The 21,203-nt window shown below is 50.4% G+C and overlaps 1 protein-coding gene across 1 annotated transcript in view; it reads right to left on the reverse strand.

Moving 5' to 3' along the window:
* The window catches only part of LOC107121977 (chromosome unknown open reading frame, human C11orf53), a 35,504-nt gene that overhangs the window by 1,126 nt on the left and 13,175 nt on the right, over positions 1–21,203 (reverse strand). Inside the window, exons 3-4 of the mRNA XM_015424997.1 lie at positions 6,474–6,516; positions 1–271 (exon numbers count right to left, since the gene is read on the reverse strand). The exon at positions 1–271 is cut by the window's left edge and continues 52 nt beyond it. Of these exons, the coding sequence (XP_015280483.1) occupies positions 1–271; positions 6,474–6,516 (314 nt within the window). The remainder of the gene's footprint in view (positions 272–6,473; positions 6,517–21,203) is intronic.

Here is a 21,203-nt window from a genome sequence, read left to right on the forward strand (position 1 = left end):
AAAGACGGCATGACGGAAGGCAACGGCGAGGCACCAAAGAGGGATGCTGTGCCAGAGGTGACCGGAGTGACGCGGTGGTCCCCGTACTGGTCGCTGAAGTAGGTGTCCAGCAAAGACGGGTAGCCTTGAACCCCGTGCGATTCGTACGCAAAGGGCTTTGCTAGGAGGGAGGGTGTGTAGACGTCGCCAGGGGCCTGCTTGCCGCTTTGCAAATCCATATCTGCCATCAGGGACCGCCGAACCCCGTAGTAGCCGGACACAGTCGGGGAACCTTTCAGCAACAGAGAAATCCGTTAGACCCACACCAGAAGACGCATGTTCAAATGCATGTTCAAACCACACGCCTGGAAGATTTCTTCTTTTGGAAAAGGAACACCTCGCTTATTCTAGCTTAAAATGTGAAGTGGATTATAATAAACGAAGAGAATGCATTGAGTTGGAAGAAACAGGAAGGTAGGACTGGGGTATACATTCCACCCAGTAGGACTGGGGTATACATTCCATATAATACAAAATGATATTTTCTCCCTTCCCCATCGGGGGTCCCTCCCCCACCGGGCATTCCTCCCCTCCCCCAGGCCCCCTCCCCCACCACCCACCCTTCCCCCACTCCCCTTCTCTCAGACATAGGCACGGTGCTTCCCCCACTCCCCTTCTCTCAGAGATAGGCATGTGACCCCCCTATGAACTTGTCTCTGCATTCTGCAGCCCGTAGGAGAGCAGCTGCAGCAATGGGTGCAGGGCCCGCTCTTTAAATGGGGGAGGGGACTCTGCACAGGCATGCGGCTTTCTGTTGTTTCTGGACCTTTTGCAACATGGAGAACACCCCTGTAAGCTCTCCCAAAATGGAGGAAGCTCCAGTGGTATGGAAGCTCCATTTCCTCCTCACTGTCTGTGCAAGTGTGTGAGAGAAAATGTGTTGATGGGACACACAACGTCAGGGGTCATTTCCTGCAGGAGCGCACAGGAGCGGAGCTCCGGCAGTAAAGAGCCCAAGGGGCGGGCACATGCAACAAGCCCCACCCCCTGCTCCCAGAAGCCCTCAGTCAGAGCCTTATTCAGGTATAAGCTCTCCCTCCTCTGTGAGGGCAGGTCTGCGCACTCCCCCCCCCCATAGATAGCAGTCCAAAACAGTCCAGTGGAGCCTGAGCGGTGGGTGTTGCCCTCTGACACACGTCTGGTGATGTCAGGGGGTGTGGCATATGCAAATAGGTTATGCTAATGAGTTATGCTCTTTTTTTCCTACGAAATGACCCCTGCACGACATAATTGGTGGAAAGTGCCAACAGGTTGCCTCTGACTTACAGCAACTCAGGCTGCGGTCACACGCACAATTAGCCCCAACATAGGCGCAAATGCCGGGCAGATTTAAAGGGCGTGATCAGACACAAACATCGGGGAAGCACCCCACACCCGTGGGCAACCCGTTCTGCTCTGCCGCAGAACTTATTTCTCAGCTCAAAACAGTACAATGCATCATTAATAGGGTTCCCAAGTACTTACCATGATCTGGCAGGGAAACATGCTCCCCTGCCGGACCATTCCTCCCTGTAGCACACCATGCCGTCGCCAGGAAGTGACGCTGGGTGACGCTCTGGCAATGGGACTGAAAACTTGATGGTACCATCGAGTTTCCATTCCCACTGCCAGAGCGTCGCCTGTCGTCACTTCCTGGCGACGGCATGGTGCGGCGCGACTGTTGTCCCTGCAGGAATGATCCTGCGAGGACGTCTGTGTCCCCCACCGAATCACGGTAAGTACTTGGGAAGCCTGATCATCAATGACTTACAATCTCTACTGGATAATAACCATTCTCTTTCACAAGTACTGGGGGGCAAACCTTTTCTTGCACACAGACAACCCCCGTTTCTCAAGCAACTCCTCACCCACAATAATGCAACATCTCATTTGAACATGGACGCTGGGACCAGAGCTTGCAATAAACCCAGATGCCAACTTTGCTGCCACAGACACCCAGACAACACAGTCACTGGACTCCAGTGACTGGACCCAACAACATCACCTACACTATCAGGGCCTCATTCACTTGCTCATCTTCTAGCGTTGTATATGCCATTAAACGTCAACAATGCCCTTCGGTTCTCTGCACAGGACAAACAGAACAAACCCTGTGCCAGAGAATAAATCTGACACCAGGAATCACAAGACTGAGAAACCTGTAGGATAACACTTTAACCTTCTAGGACATTCAATGGATGACCTCAAAGTAGCTGTTTTATTACAAAGGAACTTCAGGAACAGAATGGAAAGGAAAATTGCTGGATTACAAGTTATTACAACACTTGGAACAAAAACCTACCCAGGACTGAACAGGGATACTGGATTTTTATCCGATTACATATGCTAACTCATCCAGGCCTCACTTATATATTCTCAACAAGAAGGACTATAAATCCTCTATATTTGAGTGTATTTCTTTTTCAGAATAGTATATTAGAATACTGAATGGATGTCTGCTGACAACATTACATCCAGCTCAAAATATACTGTAAACAGTGTTCCCTCTAAGCTGAGTTAGTGTGAGCTAGCTCACAGTTTTTTAGCCTCCAGCTCACACAGTTTTTTTCTTAGCTCAGGCAGGATGGCTCCAGAGCAAACTAATTTATGCAGTAGCCAAATCGCTTGCTCACAACTTTAATGCCAGTAGCTCACAAAGTAGAATTTTTGCACACAAGACTCCACAGCTTAGAGGGAACTTTGACTGTAAAGTGCTCTCCACCCACCCTCTATGCCTGAAGAGGAGATAATTAAGATTCTGTCACTTCCCACAATTAGGAAAAAAACCCTTTAGACATTTATCTTCTATTGTGACATATTTATTGCTTTACAACTGTTGACCTCATAACCTTAACTTGTTATTTAGTTTTTCACTTTGCATAACTTAAACATCATCAGGTTACATTTTAATTTGCCGTTAAATCCCGATCTATAAATTTAGAACCTCATTTGCCATTCCAAAGTATTTAAAAAAGTGTGCCTTCCACACAAAAGCTCCTACCTTGAATAGACCTTCCTTGGTCTTAAAGGTGCCTGGGGACTCTAAATTTGTTTTCCGGCTACATGGGCATCATGTGGCCATACAAAGACGAAAGGTGAGGCAGTGAATAACAAACCCAGTAGTTAACATTAATGCTTTTAAAGACAACATTTCCTGCAGGGATGCCAATTTCCTTACAGGGGACTGGAGCTTATATTTACACTGGACACATCAGAATAGCTGATAAGCAGAAACAAGAGTTTCTGTGGAAGGCCTCCCCAGCACTTCCTATCCTGTGTAAACCCATTAAACCAGATTAATAGTAGTGAGGGGCAAATCTCCCCCCCCCCCCGCCGCCATTTTGGAATATTTTTAGTTTTTATGAGCTTTCTTGGAGAATTAGATGCTTTTATTATAAAGGCTTAACGTCACATAAGGCTCCAAATATTTCTCAAACATACAACAGTATTCAATACATGAAATACAAGAAATACCATAGATAGGCTGGAGATTTAAAGCACCTACAGAGTCTGGCTGTATGTATCCATCATGAATAAAGGGAAATAAGGCAGTCTTGGTAAGATATTTAATCTTTATTGGCAAGTCAAATTTTATTGGCAAGGCGATCTTGATGTTTACATGTATACAGGGGTCATTTCATAGAAAAAGAGGTGCAGGAGCTCATTCGCATAACTTATTTGCATATACCACACCCCCTGACATCACCGGAAGTGTGTCAGAAGGCAACACCCACCGCTCAGGCTCCACTGGACTGTTTTGGACTGCTAGCTATGGGGGGGGAGACGTGCAGATCTGTCCTCACAGAGGAGGGAGAGCTTGTACTGTCTTGGACCGGAGGGCCAGGGGGAGCTCTGCAGCTTACCTGGCTGCTTCTTGCTCTGACTGAGGGCTGCTGGGAGCAGGGGGCGGGGCTTGTTGCATGTGCCCGCCCCCTAGGCTCTTTACTGCCGGAGCTCCGCTCCGGTGCGCTCCTGCAGGAATGACCCCTGATTGGATACAATTTTACTTTAGAGACATTGCTGTACAATAAGACAGTTTGGAGGCATAATTGGCTGAGAAGTTCCTGTGGCTGTGCCTCTTTGGGAGTCCCCGTTTGCAGTCCTGATGAAGGAATCGAAAACTCATTGAACAATCTGGCGGATGAGTTGACGGCAGCCTATTTCTTATTGTCTGTTTCAAGTCCTAAGGACTGGGACTACTTGCTGATTGCAACGTACTTTATATTGTTTGTCTTAAGAAGTGGATGTCTTTGCTTTGCTTTATGGACATTTGGAAATCATGTTTTTCAGTCCATTGTGAACTTTGCTTTTGGGCGTGTCAAAGAGTAAATGTCAGATATTGCTTTAAATCTCCAGGCTATCTATGGTATTTCTTGTATTTCATGTATTGAATTCTATTGTATGTTTGAGAAATATCTGGAGCCTTATGTGATGCTAAGTCATACATGAATTATATTTATTTATTTCCTTAAATCATTGCTAGTTTATTATAAAGGCATCAGGGGTTGCCGTCCTTCAGGCGGTCATGGTCCTTTTGGGGTTATTTCTATTCTCCTCCAGGTGGCGGCTGGAGATTTCCTGCTATTCCAACAGGTTTCCAGGCAACAGAGATCAGTTTCCCTGGAGAAAATGACCGCTTTGGAAGGTGGACTCTGTGACATTATACCTGATGAAGCCCCTCCCCTCCCCCAAACCCCGCCCTCCTCAGGCTCCAAGTTCGCAAGCCGCTCTAAGATTATGCAGTGAAAAAAAACTCCTCCTCCTCCTCCTCCTCCTCCTCCTCTTCTTCTTCTTCTTCTTCTTCTTCTTCTTCTTCTTCTTCTTCTTCTTCTTCTTCTTCTTCTTCTTCTTTTCTTAAAGGTGCTACTGGGCTTTTTACTATTTTGCAGCAACAGACCAACAAGGCTAACTCCTCTGGGTCTATGACGCTTCTGTGTTGTGTCTTGTTTTGGATTTTTCTGCCTATAGCGTATGAGCAGGTGTGCTGTCAAGCGGCACCTGACTGACGGCAACCCCAGCAAGAAGGCGAGGCGGTTTGCCATTGCATGCATCCGGGGCTCTCCCATCCAAACACCAACTCTGCTTAGCTTCTGATGAGATGGGGCCATACCAAGCTTCCTCTCTTCCCCGGGTTATAACAGCCTACGTTCAAAGAAGGAAGGGCCCACGCTTTAGGGGTGGTGAGACGGGTACACTGTGCCATGAAGGGGGGGGGGCTATCCCAGATGGCAGGGGGCTATCCCAGAATGCAAAGCTGTTGCTGTGATACAGGCCATGTACCGATTTCAGAAATAAAGAGGAGATGTTTCCTTTGTGACTCATGAGATTGTATCTATGGGATGGGACCCAGCTGTGTGTACATACACGCACAGACAAACCTGTGTCTCTCAGTGTATGGGGGGGGGGGGAACCCTGAGTTTGACCTGATTTGGATAGCCCAGACAAGCCCGATCTCGTCAGATCTCGGAAGCTAAGCAAGGTCGACTCTGGCAAGTACTGGGAGGGGAGACCTCCTTGGAATACCAGCAGTCGGGAGGCGGGGGCAGGCTTTTTTCCAGCCACCTCTCTGAATATCCTCCAGGCCCCCAGTAGGGGTCAGGCACCAGAGGTTGTCGTGAAATACAAAGAAAAATACTAAAAAAAGAGAGACCTGAGTTCAAAGCTGTACTGATGAGCCATGACCCTATCTCTTGGCCTTATCTATCTCATCAGGTTGTTATGCCACCTAAGGTTGCCAACCTCCAGGTGGGGTCTGGTGCTCTCCTGGTGTTACAGTTGATCTCCAGACAATAGAGAAGAAGAGGAGGAGGAGGAGGAGGAGGAGGAGGAGATTGGATTTATACCCCGCCCTTCACTCAGAGTCTCAGAGCGGCTTACAAACTCCTTTCCCTTCCCTTCCCCTCCCCACAACAGGCGCCCTGTGAGGTAGGTGGGGCTGAGAGAGCTCTTTCGAGAACTGGCCTTGAGAGAACTGCTCTGAGAGAACTTGTGACTGACCCAAGGTCACACCAGCAGCTGCATGTGGAAGCGTGGGGAATCAAACCCATTTCTCCCAGATTAGAGTCCGCGCACTTGACCACTACTCCAAACTGGCTCTCTAGAGATCAGCCCCCCTGGAGAAAACGGCTGCTTTGGAGGGTGAACTCTGTGGCACTGGAACCTGCTGAGGTCCCTCCCTCCCCCCCAAACCCTGACTTCCTCAGACTCCACCCCCAATATTTTCCAGCATTTTCCACCCAGATCTGGCAACCCAGCTGCCACTTCAGAAGAAGAAGGGGGTGGAAGTGAACATAAGAACATAAGAACATAAGAGACGCCAATGTTGGATCAGGCCAAAGGCCCATCCAGTCCAACACTCTGTGTCACACAGTGGCCAGAAATACCAGTGCCATCAGGAGGTCCAGCAGTGGGGCCAGTGAAATTGGGGTATTTCTTTATTTAAAAAATTGGCTTACCTGAGAGCGGGAGAAAGGAGGACTGTGTTGTTGCAGCGCTGCCCTGAAAGGAAGAGAACAGAGCCCAGTCACATAAACAAGCGGTCTCTCACCTTGAGCAAATTCGATCGGATTATATTTTGGGCAGGGCTTTTTTTGTAGAAAAAGGTCCAGCAGGAACTCATTAGCATAACAGGCCACACCCAGCAGCAGAAATTCATTAGCATATTAGGCCACACCCCTGACTGCACCGCTCATTAGCACATTAGGCCGCATTCCCATGTTACCAGAAGTGTGGTCATCCAGCCACACCCACCTTTTGCTTCTTATTCTGTTTACCTTGTTTGTTGTCAAAACCCAGGGCCTTTTTTTGTAGCAGGAACTCCTTTGCATGTTAGGCCACACACCCCTAATGTAGCCAATCCTAATGAGTTCCTGCTGTTGGGTGTGGCCTGTTATGCTAATGAGTTCCTGCTGGGCGTGGCCAACTCGGGAGCCAGCCGGAACTCCGTTCCTGTGCGTTCCTGCCCAAAAATAGCCCTGATTTTGGGGATCCGAGTGCATGGCTGGATTTCAAAACCCAGGCCCTAACTGGGGGCACACCTGACTGGAATTCCTCGTGGCTAACCGGGGCACAACCCGAGGACTTCGTAACACATCGTTCGGCCAACAGAGGAGATGGATGGATACTTCTTGTTGATCTCCTGATAGCCACGGTGACTGAGGGGAACCTCCAAATTCAGAGGCACTAAACCTCTGAACCCCAGACCCAGTAAGCAACATCAGGGGAAGGCCTCGGCCTCTGCCCTGTTGTTGGCCCTCCAGAGGAACTGGCTGGCTACTGTGTGTGAGACAGGAGGCTGGGCTAGGTGGGCCTTCACTGGTCTGATCCAGTAGGGCTCTTCTGATGTTCTCGGCCTCTCTGCCCTGTTGTTGGCCCTCCAGAGGAACTGGTTGGCCGGTGGCCACTGTGAGAAAGGATGCTGGACTAGATGGACCACTGGTCTAATCCAGCAGGGTTCTTCTGATGTTGTTAGCAGGGGAAGGCCGCAGCCTCTCTGCCCTGTGGTTGGCCCTCCAGAGGAACTGGTTGGCCACTGTGTGAGACAAGATACTGGACTAGATGGACCACTGGTCTGATCCAGCAGGGTTCTTCTCAGGGGTCTTGTTGTAGAAAAAGAGCTGCCGGAGCTCATTAGCATAACTCATTAGCATAACTTATTTGCATATGCCACGCCCCCTGACATCACCGGAAGTGACAGAAGGCCACACCCCCTGACATCACCGGAAGTGTGTCAGAAGGCCCGGCTACTTACCCTCCTGCTTCATCCTCATTCCCAAACGGAATGAGGATCGAAGCAGAGGGCGGGGTAAAGAAGGGGGCGGGGCTTCACCACGTGACCGCCCCGCCCCCTAGAGGTTCTCTTCCGGAGCTCCGTACCTGAGAGCTCCCCCCGACTAGAGCCCTGGTTCTTCTGATGTTCTTCTCTGCCCTGTTGTTGGCCATCCAGAGGAACTGGTTGGCCACTGTGTGAGACGGGATGCTGGACTAGATGGACCCTCACTGGTCTGATCCAGCAGGGCTCTTCTGATGTTCTTCTGAGGGGAAGGCCTCAGCCTCTCTGCCCTGTTGTTGGCCCTCCAGAGGAACTGGTTGGCTCCTCCAGGTTTTTGCACATTGGGCTCCTCAGCACACTCCGGGGCTTCTCTTTTTCCCATAGGCCTGAATGGCAGCCATTAGGTAGGAGAAAGTAAAGGGGGTGTGTATTCTGGGATCTTTTCTTAGCTCCTGTGATGCCAGCTGCTCAGTGCAAACAGGATTTTTCCCCCACCCCACCCCACCCACCTGACTGCAGCTTGTGTATTTTGTCCGATAGAACTTAATGGGAGGCATTGAGAGCTGAGCCTGCCTTTTATCTGCGTAGTTAAATCCTTTCGTCCACATAACAATCCCATGGGGTCTGTCACAGAATTCGGGCTTAGATAATTGATGGTGGATGGATGGATGGATGGATGGATACTTGAAGGCTAGGAAGCATGAGTTGGATGCAAACTTGTCCACCCAGGTACATTGCTCACCCAAGCCCACTTACCAATGGTAGTGGAATAAACAGGAATGAATATCCTCTTAGGGAGCAGTTATGGCTCAGTGTCAGAGCACCTGCTTGGCCATGCAGAAGGTCCCAGGTTCAATCCCTGGCATCTCCAGTTAAAAAGGACCAGGCAGTAGGTGATGTGAAAGACCTCCACCTTGATCTTTGGATAGCTGCTGCCAGTCTGAGTAGACAATATTAACTCTGATGGACCGAGGGTCTGATTCAGTAGAAGGCAACTTCATCCATTCAATTAAGAACCCAAAGGTTAAAGAAGTCAGAACTAGTTGGCCCATATCTAAACTTAAAACATAAATATTACCAAATGTACCAAAAAACATGTATTTATTACAAATTAGATAAAAAGAACTGGAGGCCCAAATAGTAGCCCCAAATCAGAATAAAATCATACCATTATCTCAAACATGGACCATTTGGGAATACATTCCCCCCCCCCCTTTTTTTCCTTTTCTTCTCCAGAACAATTTCCACTTGATCCAATTTTAAGACAATAACTATATTATTATAGCAATGTCTGGAGCCATTGTGTAACAACATTGTTTGACCACATAAGAAGGCCAATTGGCCAAAATGCATTAGGTCAGGATCATAAATGGTCTATGTCTGAGATAACTCTATGACTTTATCCGAGGCTACTATTTGGGCCTACATTTGTTTTGATATAATTTGCAATATATGTATTTTTTTGTATATTTGGTAATATTTATGTTTTAAGTTTAGTTATAGAACTACTATAGAGTACTATAGAGAGCCTGTTTGGTGTAGTGGTGAAGTGCACAGACTCTAATCTGGGAGAACTAGGTTTGATTCCCCACTCCTCCACTTGCACCTGGCTGGCTGGCCTTGGGCAAGCCATAGTTCTGTCAGAGCTGTACTTGAAAAAGCCGTTTCTGTCAAGAGCTCTCTCAGCCCCATCTACCTCACAGGGTGTCTGTTGTGGGGAGGGGAAGGGAAAGGAGTTTGTAAGCCACTCTGAGACTCCCTTGGGCGGGGATAAGGGAGAAAGGCGGGGGATAAATCAAATCTCTTCTTCTTCTACTGAGCCCTCACATTCTGACTTCTTTAACCTTTGGGTTCTTAATTCAATTCTTTTTGGGTTAGGTTATTCCCCCCTTTCCCTGTGTCTTTTGTTAGCTTCATGTGTTCATCCACAACCGAACAAGTCCAGTTAAGCGCTAGCCGAAACTTCGAGTAAGATGATGGCGGAGGGGACTACTTTGCTTTTAGAACGAACTTCCGTCTCCAGTCGAATCCTCCCCCTTCTTGCATGAGTCGTATATGCCACCCACCCCCCTTCCCGGTTATAACCCTAGAGTGGCAGCCTAGAAGCCTCCAGTTTGCATACTGCAAACAGGAGGTTCCTGGCATGGCAAGCAACCAAATTTAGAGGTTTAGATTTGAATTAAAATTTGCCAGTGTCAAGACTTCCTTTTGGTTGGCATGCCCGCCTGCCACCTGGTCCGGAGCCGCCTCCATGGAAACGGGTTCACGAGAGCTCCTCCGTTCCGAGCCAGGCTGTCAGACACAAACAAAAAAGACTGAGTCCGAGGACAGGCTATTGGGGGGCTGCTCTGGAACCGATTAGTGCATCCGGGCTGGGAGGGGGTCTTCCTTAAAACTCCCAGCGACTCTGAGCTTCTTTGGATTGGCTGGGACCAATGCTCCCTCTAAGCTATAGAGTCTTGTGAGCAAAAATTCCGCTTTGTGAGCTACTGGCATTGAAGTTGTGTGCGAGCGATTTGGCTGCTGCATAAATTAGCGTGCTCTGGAGCCGTCCTTCCCGAGCAAAGACAAAAATGTGTGAGCTGGAGGCTAAAAAACTGTGAACAAGCTCACACTAACTCAGTTTAGAGGGAACACTGGCTGGGACTAAATGTGCAGAACCAATACTCCAGAGCCAGTTTGGTGTAGTGGTTAAGTGCGCGGACTCTAATCCGGGAGAACCGGGTTTGATTCCCCACTCCTCCACTTGCAGCTCCTGGATGACCTTGGGCAAGTCGTAGTTCTGATAAGAGCTGTTCTTGAAAAAGAGCTGTTTCTCTCAGAGCTCTCTCAGCCCCACCTACCTCACGGGGTGTCTGTTGTGGGGAGGGGGAGGGAAAGGAGATTGTAAACTGCTCTGAAACACCTTTGGGTAGTGAAGGGCGGGGTATAAATTCAATCTCTTCTCTTCTTCTTTTAAGCTGTGGAGTCCTGTGAGCAAAAATTCTACTTTGTGAGCGACTGGCATTAAAGCTGTGAGCGAGCAATTTGGCTGCTGCATAAATTAGTTTGCTCTGGACTGGAGCCATCCTTCCTGAGCGAAGACAAAGATGTGTGAGCCGGAGGCTTAAAAAACTCAGCTTAGAGGGAACCCTGGCTGGAACATCTGTTGGTGTTCTCTTCCACGGACCCAGAGGTTGACTGAGCGATTCACGCAGCAAACACTGAAGCGACATTGTTTGGAGTGGCACTTTGGCGTCAGGCCCAAGCTGAGATCGGGGTAGGGTCGGTTCTCCGGCCAAAGCACCCCAGTGACTGCTTGGGGCATCGATGCCCTTCAGGGGCCCAACTGACTCCCAGCCTTCAGCAGCCCCAGAGGAGGCTGGTAGTCCTCCGGGAACTGCTGCTGACCTCCCCCCAACGTGTGTGTTCACTTGTGGGCGCTCCATCACTCATGCAGCTGCACACACTGCCCAGTGCCATCAGCAGAGGTCATTTCGGCGGGGATCGCGGGGGATCGCAGTTCCCCTGGGTGAGGTACGAGGAGCGGGGCACATGACGAAGCCCCGCCCCCCGCTTCCGGCCGCCCCGCTTCCGGCCCTCATTCAGCCAGGAGGAGGCAGGAGAAGAGGGAGGGTATTTTGCTTCCTCCCTGCCTCTCGCGGCGGCCGGGACCGTTGGGGGCGGGGTGTGTGGCCTTATGACACACTTCCGGTGATGTCAGGGGGTGTGGCCTCATGACACACTTCCGGTGATGTCAGGGGGTGTGGCATATGCTAATGAGTTATGCTAATGAGTTCCCCTAGCTCGTTTTCTACGAAACGACCCCTGGCCGTCAGGGAAAGGACTGAGGGCTGCGCAGGTGGTGGTCAGCATGCGTAGTGAGAGGCCTTGCAGGTGGAGCAAGGAAAGGGTGCACATGAAGGAAAGGGGGCCTCCAAGAACCCTCTGCGCAGAGCCCTCCGAATAGGGTTGCCAGGTCTGAGTTGGGAAGGCCGAGCGCCGAAGAATAGATTCTTTTGAACTATGGTGCTGGAGAAGACTCTTGAGAGTCCCTTGGACTGCAAGAAGATCAAATCAGTCAATCCTAAAAGAAATCAACCCTGACTGTTCTCTGGAAGGCCAGATAATGAAAATGAAGCTCAAATACTTTGGCCACCAAATGAGAAGGGAGCACTCACTGGAGAAAACCCTGATGCTGGGAAAGATTGAAGGTCAAAGAAGACGGGGACGGCAAAGGATGAGATGGTTGGACAGTGTCATCGATGCAACGAACATGAAACTGAGCAAACTTCAGAGGACAGCGGAAGACAGGAGGGCCTGGCGGGATCTAGTCCATGGGGTCGCGAAGAGTCGGACTCGACTGTGCGACTGAACAACAACCAGGAGAGGGTGGAGTTTGGGGGGGGAGGGGCCTCAGCATGGTCCAATGCCATAGAGTCCATCCTTCAAAGCAGCCATTTCCTCCAGGGGAGCTGATCTCTGTCAGCTGGAGATCAGTTGTAAAAGCGGGAGATCCCCAGGCCCCACCTGGAGGCTGGCAGCCCTACCTCCAAATCTGGAACCAGCCCTGTGAGGATTGGCCAAGGGGAACCTCCCCCTCCCGAGTCCATGCGCCAGATGATGCCCGACCACACTTCAATCTTGGACAGTGTTCCCTCTAAGCTGAGTTCGTGTGAGCCAGTTAACGGTTTCTTAGCCTCCGGCTCACACGTTTTCGTTTTCGCTCAGGAAGGGCAGTTCCGGTCCCGAGCAAACTAATTGATGCAGTCGCTAAATCGCTCGCTCACAACTTTAATGCCGGTAGCTCACAAAGTAGGGGGTTTTTTTGCTCGCAAGACTCCACAGCTTAGAAGGAGCATGGGTCTTGGGCACCTGAGCGTACACAGTCCCTACTAGCTCACCACTGTGTCACCTCATGCCCCAAGCCTGTTGCCCCAGGCTCTAGAGTCCCTACTGGAGAAAGAAGGTCCGTCAACATCAATGGAGTGAAGTTCCCAAGTCTCCTCTCCTTCATACAGAAAAAAAACCCCAAAATACCAGGAGCAGAGAGGCCTAATTCTGTATTGTGTTGGCTTGCAAGACAGAGATTGTGCTGACCCCCACAGCGTGACCTTCTCCTCATTTTCCTGCCAGGCAGCTGGGCTGGGAACCTGCAACAGGGTCTTTGACAGGTGCCGGAATTGTCCCCCGTCGGTAAACAGAATCGCCACAGCCACAGAGCCGGCCGGCAAGAATTTCGCAACCAGGCATTCTCTCAGCCCCAAAGGGTTTGGCTTCAGCAAGAAGTCTCTGTTTGCTTGCCAAGCCCCGACTCCGTCCCCGGTCAAGCACCTGGTACACGGGAAGCCACTTGTAAAGATAACACGTCCCATCTGTGTTTGCAGAGCTCTGCCAGTTATCAGCAATGTCGGCACACGTTCAGCACTGGTGCTGCTGAATATTTAAGATGGACACAGGTTCGTGGTCTTGCAGCGTACTGGAGCGCTTTCACTCAGGACGCAGAATGGCAGAGGCAAGACGGAGAATGTTCCCTCCCCCTTCTCCCTGTCCAGATTTCCTGCTGTTTTTAAAGAAAAGAATCTTGGCAAACTCTATAAGTAATTCTTCAGAACTGGCGTCACCAGGCATTGAAAAGGGGAAAGCAAACAGAACGCCAGTCTACCTTCACGCCCTCTCCCCAGTAATAGGTAAACCTTCTCCACATAAATGTGGCCGGCTGCCCAACTTACGGCAACCCCAAAAAGGGGCTTCCAAGGCAAGGGAGAACCAGAGGTGCTTTGCCATGGCCTTCCTCTGCAGAGCCTTCCTTGGCGGTCTCCCTTCCAAGTACTGACCCTTCTTAGCTTCCAATGTATGGCCACCCCAGCAAGGGGCTTCCAAGGAAAGGGAGAAGCAGAGGTGGTTTGCCATGGCCTTCCTCTGCAGAGCCTTCCTTGGTGGTCTCCCTTCCAAGTACCAACACTGGTTAGCTTCCAACTTAGGCAACCCCAGCCAGGGGCTTCCAAGGCAAGGGAGGAGCAGAGGTGGTCTGTCATTGCCTTCCTCTGCAGGGCCTTTCTTGGTGGTCTCCCTTCCAAGTACCGACCTTTCTTAGATTCCACCTTATGGCCACCCCACCAAGGGGCTTCCAAGGCAAGGGAGAAGCAGAGGTGGTCTGCCATGGCCTTCCTCTGCAGAGCCTTCCTGGGGGCTCTCCCTTCCAAGTACCGACCTTTCTTAGATTCCACCTTATGGCCACCCCAGCAAGGGGCTTCCAAGGCAAGGGAGAAGCAGAGGTGGTCTGCCATGGCCTTCCTCTGCAGAGCCTTCCTGGGGGCTCTCCCTTCCAAGTACCGACCTTTCTTAGATTCCACCTTATGGCCACCCCAGCAAGGGGCTTCCAAGGCAAGGGAGAAGCAGAGGTGGTCTGCCATGGCCTTCCTCTGCAGAGCCTTCCTGGGGGCTCTCCCTTCCAAGTACCGACCTTTCTTAGATTCCACCTTATGGCCACCCCAGCAAGGGGCTTCCAAGGCAAGGGAGAAGCAGAGGTGGTCTGCCATGGCCTTCCTCTGCAGAGCCTTCCAAGTGCCAGCCCTGCTTAGCTTCCAAGATCTGCTGAGATTGGACCATCCCATGCTGCCTTCCCCCACCCTTCTCTTCTGGTATATATATTCACATGTATGGATATACCATACATCTCGGGAGGGGGCTCCAGCTCACAAAAGCTTCTGCGCCAAGAAATCTGTTCCTCTTTAAAACACTTGTTGAAAAATAGAGCCGGAAGGCACTCAATGAAATTGCTGAGCGGTTGGGTTAGAACGGATAAAAGGAAGTCCTTCTTCACCCAAAGAGTGATTAACACATGGAATTCACTGCCACAGGAAGTGGTGGCAGCTACAAGCATGGACGGCTTCAAAAGGGAATTAGATAAGCATATGGAGCAGAAGTCAATCAGTGGATATTAGCCACAAGGTATAGATAGGGGCTCTGGGGCAAGTGATGCTCTGTCATCTTGGGGGGGTCAACAGTGTGCTTGGGGGGGTCAACAGTGGGAGGAGCTTCTAGTGTCCTGGCCCCACTGCTGGACCTCCTGATGGCACCTGGTATTTCTGGCCACTGTGTGATATAGAGTGTTGGGCTGGATGGGCCTTTGGCCTGATCCAACATTGGCATCTCTTATGTTCTTATGTTTTTAAGGGACCTCCAGGGCCATCTAATCCACCCCCTGCACAATGCAGGGTACTCACAGCTACCTCCCTCTCCCCCAGTGACCCCTGCTCTGTGCCCAGAGGAGGGCAAACACCCTCCAGGATCCCTGGGCCAAGGTGGTCTGATGGAAAACTCCTTCCGAACGGCAGGCAGGAAAATCCCTTCCTAATGACGGCATTACTCTGGGCAGGTAAGAAAGGGCCACGAGAGCCAAGCACTGGCTAATCCTTTGTGTGTCTGTGTGTGTGTGTGTGTGTAGAAAAAGAGGTTCCAGAACTCTCATGAGGAAGTTTTCAATCTATATACTGAAAACGCATGAACTTTTAAACATTTAAAAAAGAATTTTCTCAAGGAAGTTCCGGAATTCTGTTCTGGCACATTCCCTCAGAAAAAAAGCCTTGGTTGCCAGATGGCCACCTAGCCTCTGATTTAAAACCACAGAGCAGGAGAGCCCAACGCCTCCTGAGGAAGCCTGTTCCACTGAGTAACCGCTCTGTCAGGAAGTTCTTCCAAAACTATAGCCGAAAACTCTTTTGGTTAAATTTCAACCCGTTGGTTCCGGTCTGGCGTTCTGGGGCAATAAAAAACAACTCCACTCCATCATACAACAGCCCATCAAATCCATGAAAATGGCTATCATGTCACCTCTCAGTCATCTCCTCGCCATGCACCCCAAGACTCCTTTCTCGCTTTGCTGCCACAGACAGGGCTGTCTCTACGGGGAGGTGAGGTAAGGTAGAAATCTCTAGCAGTGGAGGGGAGGGGTCCTCTTTGATAAGAACGTAAGACAAGCCATGTTGGATCAGGCCAATGGCCCTTCCAGTCCAATACTCTGTGTCACACAGTGGCCAAAAACACCAGGTGCCATCAGGAGGTCCACCAGTGGGGCCGGGACACCAGGAGCCCCCCAAGCACCAAGAATACAGAGCATCACTGCCACAGACAGAGTGTTCCATCTATATGGTAAAGGTTCCCTTGTTCAAAAGCCAGTCGAATCCGACTCTAGGGTTGTGGAACTGGAGCAGCCTATGCCCTTTCCTTCCCGTCTCCCTGGGCATTTTTCAGAGGCTGCTGAAGTCTGGCCAACCCTCCTGGGCATTTGCAGCATTCCACTTGGGGAATGAGGAGGGCAGTAATGCCAGCTGATTGGCTCCTGAGCAGAGATGAGGGTGGCAAGGGGCAGCAGATGGGGGAAGAGACCTCGGCCAGCATCTAGGGTTGCCAACTCTGGGCTGGGAAATTCCTGAAGATTTGGGGTTGAGCCTAAGGAGGGGCAGGGTTTGGAGAGGAGAGAGCACTCAGTAGGGTATAAGGCCATAAAGTTAGGGCCAGTGTTCCCTCTAAGCTGACTTAGCGTGAGCTAGCTCACAGTTTCTTAGCCTCCGGCTCACAGATTTTTGTCTTAGCTCAGGAAGGAGGGCTCCAGAGCAAGCTAATTTATCCAGAAGCCAAATCGCCCGCTCACATCTTTAATGCCAGTAGCTCACAAAGTAGGATTTTTGCTCACAAGGCTCCGCCGCTTAGAGGGAGCACGGGTTAGGGTTACCTTTCCAAATTTAGCCCCTTTTTGCGGGTTGGCAATTGCGGGTTGGCAATTGTCGGAGCTGCGGTGGCTCAAGTGGTTAAGACGCTGAACTGCAGGCTGTGGAAGGTCCGTAGTTCAGCTGTTCGAGACCCGGGTGCCGCAGGATGGAGTGAGCTCCCATCTCTAGTTCCAGCTCCTGCCAACCTAGCAGTTCGAAAGCAAGAAATTGCAAGTAGATAAATAGGTACCACTTTGGTGGGAAGGTAACAGCGTTCTGTGTGCCTTGGTGTTTAGTCATGCCGGCCACATGACCACGGAAATGTCTTCGGACAGCGCTGGCTCTTTGGCTTTGAAACGGAGATGAGCACCGCAACCCTAGAGTCGGATTCGACTGGCTTTCGAGCAAGGGAGACCTTGACCTTTACCTAATTGTCATAGATGCAACGAACATGAAGTTGAGCAAACTTCAGAGGATGGCGGAAGACCGGAAGGCCTGGCGTGATCTGGTCCATGGGGTCGCGAAGAGTCGGACTCGACTGTGCGACTGAACAACAACAACAACAAATTGAGCTTCTGCTTCACATGGGTAGACTGGATTTTTGTAGGGTTGTCAACTCCAGGGTGGGAAATTCCTGGAGATTTCCGAAATGAAGCCTAGGGAAGGAACTTCAGCCTGGTATAATGCCGTAGAGTCCCCCTTCCGAAACAGCCACTTTCTCCAGGGGAACTGACCTCTGTAGCCTGGAGACCATTTGTAATTCTAGGAGAAGGGCCGTGGCTCAGTGGTAGAACCTCTGCTTGGCATGCAGAAGGTCCCAGGTTCAATCCCCGGCATCTCCAGTTGAAAGGACCAGGTAGCGGGCGATAGGAAAGACAGAAGCATGAGACCCAGGAGAGCGGCTGCCAGTCTGAGTAGACAATACTGACCATGATGGACCGAGGGCCTGACTCAGTATACAGCAGCTTCACGTGTGTGAGATCTCCAGCCGTCACCCGGAGGCTTTTGTATCCAAAGGAGAGCTCACGGGAGGAGGTTGCATCGAAGCACAAACACTCCGTGAATAACTTACGAACCGAAGTAGAAAGAATATATTATCCAAGACAATGGCTGATTTCGCACTAGAGCTGCCTCGATGTTGCGCCGCCATTTGCCCCGATGCTGTTGGTCAATTTCACACCCGAAGCCGCGGGGCTTGCATTTGACCCGCAGCTTCACCCGATTTCCTCCGCAGTTTCGTGATCCTCAGAAAACAGAATCACAAAACTGTGGGGGAAATCGGGCGAAGCCGCGAGTCAAAATGCAGCCCCGCAGCTTCGGGTGTGAAATTGACCAATAGTATCGGGGCAAACGGCGGCACAACGAGGCAGCTCTAGTGCGAAATCAGCCAATTTTAACAATCCTTAACAGTTCAACTATTTCTCCAATGCAAACCGTATTGTCGAAGCATTGTCGACAGAAAGAACAACATGTTAATGGGATGACTGGATTTGGAAAATGGGTCTAAGGAGCATTGTTGATTTCACAGCTAGAAGAGTATCAGCTATCTGAGGAAGCAGGAAGCGAACGCGGCACTGAAGCCGGCCGTGTATAGCTGCTACTCCCTTAACGTTGCTCTCCTGTGGAATTTACACTTTTTTGAAGCGTCTGCTCTCCTGAAGCATCTTATACAGTAGAATAGTGAACTTTACTTGGACTTGGACTTTTGTATTAAGTACTGTTGGATCCTAACCCTTTAAGAAATTAGAATAGTGTTTGCATCAGAGAAATAGCTGAACTGTTAAGAATTGTTAAAATGGTCTTGGATAATATATTCTTTCTACTTCTGTTCCTAAGTTATTCACGGAGCGTTTGTGTTTTGATACAGCCACCTGGAGGCTGGCAACCTTACAAACTGGCATTTTGGGCTGGAGACAACGAACGATCACATATGGCCATTGGACTGGACCGGATGGCCCCGTGTCCCCGACTAACCCCCGTCAAGCCCCAGTACGAACGAAGCCCTTGCGCACAAGCCTGGGGAATGAAAAACAACAATGGTGCACACCTCACCACAATGCAAATGCAGTTACAATGATTCTTTGCAGAATGAAGGGTGGGCCTTCAAAGTGAGTCTTTGGCAGCTCCGGCGGCTCACTCTTCGGCGAGGGGCCAGGGATTCCCAGGCCGGTGCTGGAAGGGCACAGCTGCTGCTGGAGGATTGTGTTTGGCCAAGCGGGAGGATTTAACTGTACTCCAAAGGCCAGTTCCTAGGAAAGGGTGTCGCCAGCTGCACTGGGAACCCAGACTGTGCCCTGCTCACCTGGTGTTTGCTTTGGGGTTAAATGATCTGCTTTGTTACAACAATGCTCTCTCTCTCTTTTTGTGATAACACAGTTGCGAGTCTATCTGAGCAAATAAGGAAGTTTATCCCGTACTATCGCTGTTGGATCGGATTGAACTGTCAATGGAGAGATACGAAGGAAATCGGCGGTGAACCGGGAAGCTGCCTGGTCAGTCCTTCCCTCTGCTACGATCTCCCTAACTGGATTTAGGGAAGGTGCTCCGCTCCAGTTTCCCCGCCACCGACAACACAGGCCTTGTCCTCGATGCAAACAATGACGATGAGCCACCTCGGGGGGTTGTTGTAAGGATTATTCGCTTTGCTTCTGCAGTTCGTAAGATGGTTTCCCCAAATTAAAAATATGGTTTCACGTTTTTTAGAATATCTCTCAGTTTCGGCAAGCACCCAATATGCAATCATGCTCTCTCTAAGCTGTGGATTCCTATGAGCAAAAATTCTACTTTGTGAGCTACTGGCATTTAAGTTGTGAGCGAGCGATCTGGTTACTGCATAAATAAGTTTGCTCTGGAGCAATGTTCCCTCTAAGCTGTGGAGTCTTGTGAGCAAAAAATCCTACTTTGTGAGCTCCTGGCATTAAAATTGTGAACAAGCGGTTTGGCTCCTGCATAGATTAGTTTGCTCTGGAGCCCTCCTTCCTGAGCTAAGACAAAAATGTGTGAGCCAGAGGCTAAAAAACTGTGAGCTAGCTCACACTAACTCAGCTTAAAGGGAACACTGCTCTGGAGCCATTCTTCCTGAGCTGAGACAAAAATGGGTGAGCCAGAGGCTAAAAAACTATGAGCTGGCTCACACTAACTCAGCTTAGAGGGAAGATTGGAAATCACATGTGCTGTTAGCTGTCAAATACTATGACGATCACTTGCCAGCCATCATACATTGTCAAATATCATACACCATTGCGGGTCACCTATCAAAGACTGTTAAAATCCCATTGCAAATCATCCCTCAATGGCTGTTTAAGAGGTATCATCATTGCGTGGCCGCTACCAAATACCAAATGCCATTGCACGTCAGCTGTCAAAATACAATAAAATGATGGGGTGTCAAATACAGGTGTCTGGAGAATATACGAAACCAGAAAGTTGAAATGCTACAACGGCCTTCTGCCAAGCTGGATCTCACGATTCCTTTTTTTGCCAACAGGGAAGGTCAATCTCCATCAGAGGAAGCCTTCCTCTATCTGAAGAAAAAATCTTTCTCCACTAGAAGACGGCTTGGCAGAAAGGAATCTTAGGATCCAAGTAGCGGAAGGGAGTCCAGTCAGCACTCTGCGGATGAGACGTTCATAGAGCAGATTGGAAGAGAAGAGAAGAAGAAGAGATTGAATTTATACCCAGCCCTTCACTTAGAGTCTCAGAGCGGCTTACAGATTCCTTTCCCTTCCCCTCCCCACAACAGACACCCTGGGAGGTAGGTGGGGCTGAGAGAGCTCTTTCCAGAACTGTTCTTGAGAGAACATATCAGGAGAAACTTCCTAACTGTAAGAGTGGTTGAGCAGTGGAACAGTCTGCCTCGGGAGGTGGCGGATGCTCCTTTGCTGAACATTTTCAAGCGGAGGCTGCACGACCATCTTTCGGGTATGTAGCAGAGCTATCTTTTGGTTATGCTGCTGCAGAGTGCAGGGGGTTGGACTAGATGACCTGCAAGGTCCCCTCCAACTCTTAACATTATATGGCCCCGGTCACACAGGGGAAATTGGCGCGGCCAAAGTGCAGCTTTTCAGAGCTGCACCAAAAGAGACGCGTGGCGGCGGGATCAAATAGATCCCCTGAGCTGCCGTGCAGTTGCTCCCCGGCACGATCAGATGCCGGGGGGGGGGGGGCCCCGGAAGGGGGGAGCAAGGCAGCTGGCTGCGCATGTGTGTGCATGCGCAGTTCGGCCGGGAGCCTCGAATGCTACTGAAGACGGGCACGCCGGCGATTCCACGGCCGTGCTTGCTGCGGCGTTTCAGGTTGGTAGTACTCTTTCCTAGGGGTTTTTTTTCAATGTGCGTTTTCGGGTTGAAGGGATGGATCAGGGATGGGTGTGTGCCGCTTCCCAGATGTTGCAGTGTGATCACGCCCGTTTGCTGCGCCCCCGATCTGTCCCTCTTGCAGGGCAAAACCTCCCGTGTGACCGGGGAGTATGATTCTCTAACAGCTCCAGTCAGAACTATGGCTTGCCCAAGGTCATCCAGCCAGGTGCAAGTGGAGGAGTGGGGAATCAAACCCGGTTCTCCCAGATTAGAGTCCGCGCACTTAACCACGACACCACAGCTCAGTCAGTGTTATCAGCCCATCAACAACCTGGTTTCTGGCAACCAGGGGTCGTTTCGTAGAAAAAGAGCTAGGGGAGCTCATTAGCATAACTCATTAGCATATGCCACACCCCCTGACAT

This window comes from Gekko japonicus, unplaced genomic scaffold (genome assembly GCF_001447785.1).
Source record: "Gekko japonicus isolate JY-2015 unplaced genomic scaffold, Gekko_japonicus_V1.1 scaffold2137, whole genome shotgun sequence".
NCBI lineage: Eukaryota > Metazoa > Chordata > Lepidosauria > Squamata > Gekkonidae > Gekko > Gekko japonicus.